The sequence below is a fragment of the Acromyrmex echinatior genome, chromosome 7 (assembly GCF_024713525.1).
Source record: "Acromyrmex echinatior isolate Ae372 chromosome 7, ASM2471352v2, whole genome shotgun sequence".
Lineage (NCBI taxonomy): Eukaryota > Metazoa > Arthropoda > Insecta > Hymenoptera > Formicidae > Acromyrmex > Acromyrmex echinatior.
The window spans coordinates 243976-255000 of NC_141858.1; the positions used below are offsets into that span (position 1 = coordinate 243976).

Sequence of the window (11025 nt, forward strand, 5' to 3'; positions counted from 1 at the left end):
TAGTGTTCATTAGAATACGAATAAAATTTCTCATAATGCTGCACTTTTTATTTTATCTTATGATGTTATGATTTTCAAATATAAGAAACTGAACTCCATCACGTCCGTCTGATGGCGATTCCGCGTATTACTAGCGAATAAGTGATAAAAAATATCAAGTTAATGGAAAGATATTTTTTTCATGTTGTTTTTTCGCCATACGAAAAGATATCTTTTAGATGACTTTTTGCTGTGAAAATGACAACCATAGAAAGATGACGAAAAGATGTCTTGTTTAAGTTATCTTTTCGACAAAACTAAAAGATGTCTTTTTCGTCTTGCTGAAAAAACAACTTAAAAACGACGTTATTTTTATCTTTTAGACATCTTCTCGCTTTGTCGAAAAAACAACTTAAAAAAGACCATTTTTCGTTATCTTTTAATATTTTGTGCTGTCTGAAAAGTTATATAGACATAGAGCCGAAAAATAAGTTATTTTTCGAATTATAACCACTTTTATGTTAAAGAAATTGTAATTTATTTTTTATAATCACAATCATAATCTATTTTATAGTATTTTAACATAAATACTACTACTATTTTGCATTTTTTCATTACCCAAGATGGCAGGATGCACCACGTGGATGCATAGTCTGCTTGACATCTCTCTTTTTGTATTCTTTTTTATTAAAAAATTTTTTTACTTTTTTACTAGAGGGATGCCAAGTGGGCTGTGTCTTCACGTGATGCATTCTGGCTAACGTCAAAATAATCCGAAATGTAGTTATTTATGTTAAAACATTTTGAAATAATAAATTATGATTGTGATTATGAAAAATAAATAATAATTTTTTTAACATAGAAGTGATTATAACTTGGACGGACTGATTTATTTCCGGACCTATGTTTATAAAGTTTTTTTTTTTTCTTTTTAAGTCCTGAATCACTTCCCAAAGTATTGTGGGCGATTTTCCAGACATCCTGTATACAGTTTCCAATATATTTACACACACATGTCTACAAAACTAATAAATCGTATAAAATTAGTATTATATTATCAATTTCTTACTCTTAATCACTTAAATAACAGCTATGCTAATTTTCGTAAGACTAGTCGTCTTTGGGAGCTTTCCAGAGTGCGTTCCAAAATTCGGCTCTATCAATTCAAGTATATCATTTTATCCTTGTTGTTCACTGAATGTTGAATAAGGATAAAAGATACTCGGAGTTGATATATCGAGTTTTGGAACGCGCCCCACAAAGGCACAAATTGACACATAAAGAATAATTTTGCTTTGTTTCTTACTGATTATCGAACAAAGACAGGATTACTCTTGCTCGAAAGAAACGGATTTCTTTTCTAATAAATTGAGATAGATAAAAATGGATAATAAGTGCGTACAGAAACAGAGAGGGGGAGGGGAGAGGAGGAGAGAGAGAGAGAGAGAGAGAGAGAGAGAGAGACGGTGAGGGAAAAAACGAAAGAGAAGGCGTGAGGAAAAGCACGACGCGACAGAGAGAGTGGGAGAGGATGGTCCAATTCCGGCGTTCCGCTCGCTGTTGTGAGAACACTGAGAACTGAGAATGAGCTGGAGACGCCGGAATCAGTTGGTAGCGGCGCGTCCTAGGCGCGAGTCGCTGAGAATGAATTGGATTAAGTACGGATCCGTAATGATGGAGGCTACATCGTCGGTCTTGATGTCGTCTCTCATACGTGTACTCGCTGTGTCTTTCGTGCTCTTGTGGCCGGTATTAAGTGAGGAGACCAGCCTGACCGGCCGTATGCGGGCAATCAGCGAGGATCTAGACAGGCAACTTAATGAGATAATGGCCTCGCAAGCGCTCAGCTATTCGACGGTGAATACCGTTGGGTTGCCTTACAACGCTACCACTAAGTTTAATCCTAAAGGCATGGGCCAGCTGTACAATGTGACGAATATATTCATCGATCTGGTGCAGAGCAAGCAGGCGTATCCGGAGGGTGAGTGCTCTTGTTCTCGAATCTCTGTCTCTTGCGAGACCCGCCGGAGACGCTAGTAAGGGGAGGGGAAAGGGAGGATTTGGGGTTAGGGCATGGCATCATATATGACGCGTCGCGCATTTTTGCCTTTCTAGGCAACGGTTACATCCTGTAATGCCAATATCGTGTCATGCGCTCGAAACATGATCGCTGTGTTGGTAAACAAAATGGACTGTCAAAGCATCGACCCAGGGATTGACAACAGAGTTTCGCCTCGTTCGTGTTTTCAATCGTGTTTTATCACCGCGATAGATTTCATCTCGCCGCCACCGTCGCGTCAGAGCAATGAATAATTGTGGAGCAAAAGCGACTTAGCAAACTGCATGCCATCGATATGAATATTTCCGTTAGACTAAAATATTTCGATAAAAATCTATGCGTGCTGGAAAGGCGTGCCGAATATATTTGTTGGTGTTGCAAGGAAAGGTTAAAAATGACGAACAGAAATGATGAAGAGACTTTTATATCGAAGATATACTTAATTTTTCGTAATTGTCTGGCCCTGAAAGGCCATCAACGAATTGCAAGAGAACTGCACTTCATTAATAAACTCTAATGCGAACCCACCTTTAAAAGCGGACGCGTTTGTCGCTCGTGCGAGATCGACGAATTACACATGAAGGTCACCAAATAAAAACTGCACGAAATCATCTGAGTCAAGCAATTTGTAATTCATGTCTTATCTTGGGTATCATATAATAATATGAAGAAATAGAATCGTGATGGGAAGAGAGAATTACAAATTAATTAACTGAAACTTTTAAAATCCCATGCAATATTGGAGCGTTTTAAAAATGAAGACGCGATAGTCTGGGTTAGCTAATTTTATCTCGGTAATTCTACTCAATTAGTTGCTTTCTTTTTAGAAGACACAATCGACACAAGTATCATTCTATCTTTGTTATTTATTGAATGCCAAGAATAGAACGATGTTTATATCGATTTTATTGATTGTATTTCCCAAAAGGAAAGCAATTTTTATCGTTCTTATCATCCTATTTATGGTGTAGGCAAAAGAAAAATTTTTATCAATTAAAATGAGCGCTAATCGAGATTATTGTAATCTAGAATTTTTGTTTCCTTATTACAGTCATATCGATTTGCGAGTTGAATTTCAAAAATAAAAAAATCGCATGCATTTTTTTGCGTCCTGTATCGAAATAAGTTTAATTTTTCATATGCCACCATGTTCATATTTAGTAGAATAAAACATACAAGGGAATCCTTTGTTTCATTATTCTATGTTTGTTAAACGCGCCGTAATAATTCAGCTGACACCGCAAAGTGTGTAAAATTATACGAATAAGTGTAAAAATCACAACAATAAAAGTTCATAGTGAAAATGTATAAGTATGATTTTATATTTGTGATTTGTATAATTTTACATACTTTTTCTACACATTTCCTGTAAAAAATACGGACTTCATGATTAATCGAAATTTATTAATCCGCGAACCGAAGACGAATCTTTGATATTTCATTAATCTTTGTTACCTAATGTAAGTGATGGCATGCGAAAAAATTTATTTATTTCAACGTATGGTAGGAAAAAAGGATTACATGTTCACATCTCATTTCTGATGTCATAATTTACTTAATGTGAGAAAAATGGCAATAGTCTTAATGATGAACGGAGGGATCACGAGTTACGATCTGGTCACAAATACGATGTACAAGCGGGAGATAATGGCATCCGTAACAAAAGCTTTATACTCGTGCATTTACAGAAATTTTATAGATCTCTAAATTACATTTAATATTGTAGTCCTTGCGCATAGAATAAAATAGAAGCAAAAAAGAATAGAAGGAAAAAAATTAGCACTACACGCGATTGCAATCGCGTCATAAGAAAAATATCAATCGCATTGTATATTCGATTAAAAGAAAAATTTATTATTTGTTTGTATAAATTTTCCAATATGTATATTATAAATTTATATCTATAAACAGCTTTTATCCACGAGTTCGATCATTCTTATTCGTGTAAATTTATGTGTAAATTTATTTCCACACACTACTCTCTCTCCATAAAATATTCCTTATAAATCGGATTTAGGTCTAGCGATGAGATTATGCGCGCGTCCAAAGAAAATATCAATATCAATTTATGAGATTTGATATACTCTTGCTGTTTCATTCCATTTCGATTAAATTTACGCGACTATGGTCCGTTTTTACCAACGTAGATTAACCTTAATCTCGGTTCAACTGACTCTTCATCTTTTTCTTATTCTTAAAACTAGAAAAAGGTGAAGAGTTAGTTGAACCGAAATTAAAGTTAAACTGTATTGATAGAAACGGACATGTCTGTCCTTTATTAACCTCTAAAATACGATTCACAATAGTTATGAATGAAGTATTCACATTTTTTTGTATTTAAGCTGATACATATAATAGATTGATACAGGCTTTTTACACTCGATTTGCTTGGCCAGGATTGTTATTTTGGTATTAGTTATTTTGATATTGGTTTAGATTTTAATTGTTTATCAAAATTTGTTTTTTTCATTACCATTATTCAAATAAAGTAAAATTGAAAGAAAGATAGATCAAACACGTGCTTAAAAAAATAAGATGATAAAGTTTATTAAGACATTAATCTATATCATGTGTGTGTGTGTGTGTGTGTGTGTGTGTGTGTGTGTGTGTGTGTGTGTGTGTGAGAGAGAGAGAGAGAGAGAGAGAGAGAGAGAGAGAGAGAGAGGGAGATTTTATAATTATTAATAAATGAAACGTTTCAACGTTTTATTTAGTCATCCTCCATTACAATAATAAGAGTAGTTGTGTAACATTAAAATATTATTATAACAAATTAAATATTGGAAACAACATAGAAAATTAATCAACGAAACCATATGAAAGGTTGGATACTACAGTAAATAAATTATAAAAATTAAATCTTTTTTATGTAATAGTTGTCCAAACTTTCTTCATTTAAAGATGAAAAAAAATGGATCAGAGATCAAACGGATGAGAGAGAGAGAGAGAGAGAGAGAGAGAGAGAGAGAGAGAGAGAGAGAGAGAGAGAGAGAGAGAGAGAGAGAAGAGAGAGATTTTTAAAGTCGTAAGATAAATGAAGTCAATGGTCAATAAAAGTTTTGAGATATATCTATAATAAATAAATATAAATAAATTAAATTAAAAGTATTGCACCGGGAGTCAATGTTTAACAAATTTACTTAATTTTTCAATATGAATTCTATAGATAGAATCTGTAGAGAGGTATACCCAAAACAGTGAGAGGACTTCTTGTCAAAGCAAAAGCTTGTCGATAAATGATGGAAATTGAAAACATGTATATATTGTTATGTATAATATAGGATATACAAAAGGTCGATATAAATTAATGTTGTGAAAATGAATCTAATAAGTAAAAATAAGAATTATTTGTCTCTCAGTGTCTTCCTGTAAATTAATTTTATTTCTTTGTTTCTTTATATATAACAATATGAAATTAATCTTTTACTATAATTACTTTCAATATCTAAAATTTTTGTGTTATCTCAATTAAATGAATAATTAAAATTTAAAATATGTTCCGTAATTACTGAGTGACATTTAATTTTATATTGTTTCTATGTTCTTTTTTTCTTATTTTTAACTATCTCTTAGTTTGTCCTACGTAAGACATCTCACAGCCATTACAATGAATCTTATAAAAGACGATAAAAGACATTACTTCTTAAATCAATTTCAGTTACATCTTTATGTACTTTAATAAAGTTATTTTATTTATTTAAGCTTTTGTAGCCAATTTTTAAAAATGATCTTATCTAGACAATCTATTACTGTTTCCGTAACATTATGTATGGAAGTACAAAATATTTCGTGTTACTATTGAGTTCTGTATCAGAAATATCTTCTTTTTATTTTGTATATTTAAATAAAACTTCTTAACCGAGATTCAATCTTCTTAAAAATTAATTTCAGAGGATAATCATTTTCTAAGAGTAACTGAATGTAAAGTTCAAGATTCTCCCCATGAAAAATCGTATGAGATAATAAAATTGCTTTATCAAAATGGTTCTGATTTTGTGATAAATTGGATGGATTAGAATAAAATGATATAAATCATCCCGAAAAACTTTTGTGTGGAACTAATTAATAATGATTTTATCATTTTTGACATTCAAGGAGAGATCCAAAAAATTTACATCGATTCTCTTCCCTTTCTATCCTGAATTGTAAGCGTTCATGAAAATTGTTAAAAGTATTAATGATATGATTGATATGTTCGGAAGGTGCCGCCATTACAATGTAATCTGCATAACGATGATAAAATGTTAATTCCAAATTGAAGGCTTTCAATGTTTTTTCTTCTAAACTAAGTTCATTCAAAACTAAGTTCACGATTATGATAAAGGTGATTTCATAAGAGTGCCATATAAGTTCGTAAATAACGCCATTGAATGTAAAATAGATGGACGATAGTATATATAAATTTTACAGTAGAAATAAATTCAATGAATGGAATGCATATTTTATTTTCTATTCGATCTAATTTTTAGATTCTGTATAGCTAAGTCCAAATAGATGTTAGTGAACAGAGATGTTGCATCCAACGAAATCAAAATGTCATTACTACTCTTAATTTTTTTACCTGAGAGAGTTTTGTATAAATCAAAACTATTTTTAACTTATTTGTTATCAAAAGTAATGTCAGATATAATTTGATAAATATATTTTGCTAAAGAATAAAGTGCTGTATTAATCGATGAAACTATAATTCGGAAATGTTTTCTTTGTGGATCTTAGGGAGTGCATAAGCTTTTGGTAAAATGGAATTACTAGAATGTATAGAAAATTACGTTTTTTTGGATATATGTCTGAAACTATTTTTTTTACTATGGAATTCGTTTTATTTTCAATATTTTTGATAAAATTCTTTGAACTGTAGTATGAGTAGTATTATCACTTAGCATCTCCTTTATTTTATTGTTATAATTATCCTTATTTAGGGCAACTGTTACGTTGCCTTTATCAGCCTTGGTGAAAAGGATTTGATTTATAGAATTGTGAAGTTTTTTTTTGTAAAGATATCAATTCATTTTCTATATGATTTCTCTTTGTTTTATTAAACAAAAATCTGTATAACTGTGGGATGAAAGCACTATAAATTTTGTTTATATTCACAATATTGATATGACGATTATAACAGTCTATGTCTTTGACGAATTCATGTATAGTTTTTTTTTTGTTACTATTGACAGGGAAATCAAAATTGCTGCTCAATTGCAATAAATTGGAGACTTCAGATGAAATTTCTTTGTTCGAGAGATTAACAAATTTGTCATTCATGTGGATCAAAAGATTCGGTATTTTAGAGAATTTTTTCAACCATGACTTTATGAATAGATTCATCAGGAAAATGTTCTGAAGAGGAAAAAAATAATTTATTTGTTGAATTTCATTCGATTTATCAATATGATAATAATAATTAATTGGTTTAATATTTGCAAAAATTTTCAAATTATTTTTCTCCAATAAGCAATTTAATTTATTGTTGTGAATCGTTGTAGTTCTATGTCTAAAATTATCAAAAGAGATTGAATGATGTTTTACAATATCTTCCCATATATAGTTCGGAAGAAGGTTAAAAAGATTAGATGATAAGTTAGCTATTTATTTAAGAGAGAACTGTGTCTATGTAAATCAAAGATTTCCAGTTGTAGAACTTTCACTTTTGCATTATAAGTATACCGGATTCAGACCACCCTTCTGTACCACCCTTTTATTTTCGCAAAATAAGATCCAATCGTAAAAGAGTTTAAACAAAAGTTGTGGGGTTTAAAAAAATTTATTTACTGATCTTATCAGTTTGACTTTGGATGGCGTCGTCTAGGTCAGGTTCATTTATAGTGCTTTCATCCCACAGTTATACAGATTTTTGTTTAATAAAACAAGGTCACGTCGATTTTTTAAATGAAACATCCTATTTTTTAGAGCTTCTAATAGCCCATATCGAGAGTTTTCCAAAATATTATAATAAAGTTATTTTTTATTGAATACTTTTCGAGTTACAAGACTTGAAAGTTATAGTACCGTCGGCATTCGCATTACACAAGGTGTCTGATCGATGGCTGAAACCTGTAATGTAAGATAAATGTGAGATATTATTATATTTAAAAAGTTTTAAAAAATCTATCTGAAATATGGCTCTTATCAATTTATAATTTAAATTCTAATATTTAAGTGTTCACATAGTATGTTCACCAAAGGTATAATAAATAATGCGTTTGATCTATCTTCCTATTCATTTGTATTTATATATTCGAGCAAGAAAATCATATTATAAAGTAAAATTCTTATACTCGCACACATACACTTGAACATTTAATTTCGCCGCATTGTGTTGTCAACAATACATAAATGTAATTAGCTTTTACGTTACACATGTCAACTTCAAAGTTATCATAGTCAAATATTTTTGCTTTGTCACAAATTACGCGATAATTATGGCGAAAAATATGGAAGCTTATATTCGACGCGCGTGGCGTGATCCGTTTTTCGCTCGCTAACGATAATGCTCGAAGACGAAATTAATGATCTGCTTCTGCGGTTTGTGCGCAAAGAAAAGAACAAAAGTACTCTCATAATATTTAACGATACACAAATGCTTTCCACGCGGTGCAGAGTGGTCTATTAAAAACTCCGATAACTCTCTGTGAACTACGCAGATCATTGACCCTCCCAAGCGCAATAAATAGGAGCGTGCAGGCATATCGCGTCTAGCAGGAAGTTGATAGCGAGAGAGCACGTCATCGTCTGTCCAGAAGAGCACAGGAATTTCGATAATCACGCTCGTCATTTATGTGACAGGCTTGAGACGTCGGATGGCGCTTGGTGCTTTGTTTGCGGACTAGCAATCCGTGAATGGCGTAAATCCGCATTCGACCCCATCCGCGCCTCACATACGCAAGATTCTTCCTGCGTTTAAGGATCACTTCATTTATGATTAAGAATCCCAATTGTGCCTTAAATTAAGAAGCAAATTAAGGAGTTGCTCCATCGAATACGCATCCCCCTGATTAAAAAACATGTTTAATTAATAATAATGAAAAAAATTGAATAATATAGAACTTTTCGATATTTAACAAATTAAAGACAAAAATTCGTAGGGAAGTAGGAGTCTCAGCGCGGTATTTTGTACGCAAGTATAATAATAAAAGTTTAATAGTCCATATCTGATAACAAATATTTTAATATATATCTCATGATGGAATTAATAAGGTGAAGCACTCCTGTAGATGTGTAATAGGAGAATGAATTTGAATAACATTTGATTAGCTGTTACAGTATAACCAGCGCTATTATACATAGGAAAGTGCATATTGAAACATTTGATTGGTTATTTCTAGTATTACTGTTGCTATTATGCGCAATGTTTCACCTTATTAATTCCATCATGATATATCTTCATACGCGTTTCGATATACTTCAAGTCATTCTCAAATTGTACATATTAATTCGATCTTGTGCAAGATGTACAAGAACCATGGGTACCAACCATCCACCATACTAAAAAGATTCTTTAGATCCATCGCAGTTTACGGATCGGAAAGATACAAAAAGATATATTTCATAAAATAAAGCTATAATAAAATTAATAACAAAACGGCATGTTTTTTTAAATGAAAAGCAGAGCAGATAATCATTCACCAAATTGCTGCAATTTGCATACTCACATCCAGTAATCAACTAAATAAAATTAATACATTAAATATAATAAATGATTAAAAAAGTTGTACAAATTTTCTATTCAAATAAACTTTTTTGTCAAATTTTAGCAAAATGAGATTTAACATTTCGGTTATAAAGAGACAAATAATGCATTGATACCAATACAACCAAGAGGCAAAAATTGTAATATATTATTAGGTGTTGGAATTAATTCGTAGCGTTTTACAAGTGATGGGAAGTACTTTCATTAATGTATTTTTTAATGCTCATGTGAAATAAATAACATTCTTTCATTAAAAAACGCTACGAATTAATTCCAACACCTAATATCATAAACAGAAAGTTTTACTAGCATCGAGAACCGACATATAAAGTCTAAAAATTCATTCCATTTGAAGGTTTAAATTCATTTTTTTGCATTTCAATGTGTAACATTTTAGTTAATCTTTTATTGTAATTTCTTTCTTTATCCAAAATCTGCACATTTTTCCAATTAAATTCATGATTATGATAGATTGTCTATCATGATAGTCTCTTATGCGGGATAAACCAGTCGATAATTAAAATCACATATTTCCAAATACTGAAATCATTACGAGGAAATACTTCTACCCATTCGGTTATTACAGATCACAGATTATATCATGATTATAAATTTGATTGAGAAAATGTGCAGATTTTGGATAGAGAAAGAAATTACAATAAAAAGTTAACGCCTGAAATGTTACATATTACAATAAAATGCAAAAAATGAGTTTAAATCTTCAAACGAATACTGAATTTTTAGATCATGTCTATCACTGAAATAAAAGATTTGCTGCTACAGCAATTTAGATGATAAAATGTAGCATAACATTTTTAATTGGCTGCAGAAGCCAATTTTTGCGTTAGCCTATCCGCAATGTCACTATACGATTTCGATTGGATAACGCAACCAAAAATTGGCTGCTGCAAGCAATTAAAAATATTATGCCACATGTAGTCAATCTTTTCTTTCTGTATATATGTCGGTTCTTGATGCTATTTATATTAAAAGAAAAAATTGGCTGTTACAGCAAATTAGATGGTAAAATATGGCATAGCATTTTTAATTAGCTCCAGCAGCCAATTTTTGATTGCGTTAGCGCACACGCAAAAAAAGGATTTAGTAATATCAGCTAAATATCAGTTGCTGGTTCAAAATTTACTGTTATTGCTAAAAGTTGGCTATTGAAAATAAAATACATTATTGTCGACATCCAACTTTATTAGTTAAAATTAAAAGCATACTTAACGAGTAGCTAAGTAAGTGACAGCTATTCCTCACTATTTTAGTCGCGTAACCGAGCATTCCATTCCAATTGTTT

The 11025-nt window shown here is 31.4% G+C and overlaps 1 protein-coding gene across 14 annotated transcripts in view; it reads left to right on the plus strand.

Annotated features, from left to right (window-relative positions):
- Nucleotides 1-1075: 1075 nt before the first annotated feature.
- Nucleotides 1076-11025, plus strand: part of LOC105144004 (prominin-like protein) — a 331794-nt gene continuing 321844 nt past the window's right edge. For 2 of the 14 annotated variants that reach the window (XM_011052632.2, XM_087408040.1), the window contains exon 1: nucleotides 1076-1960. In XM_011052632.2, coding sequence (XP_011050934.1) covers nucleotides 1564-1960 — 397 coding nt within the window. In that variant the 5' untranslated portion in view covers nucleotides 1076-1563. The remainder of the gene's footprint in view (nucleotides 1961-11025) is intronic. The other 12 variants (XR_015545735.1, XM_087408039.1, XR_015545734.1 and 9 more) reach the window with 11 other exon arrangements.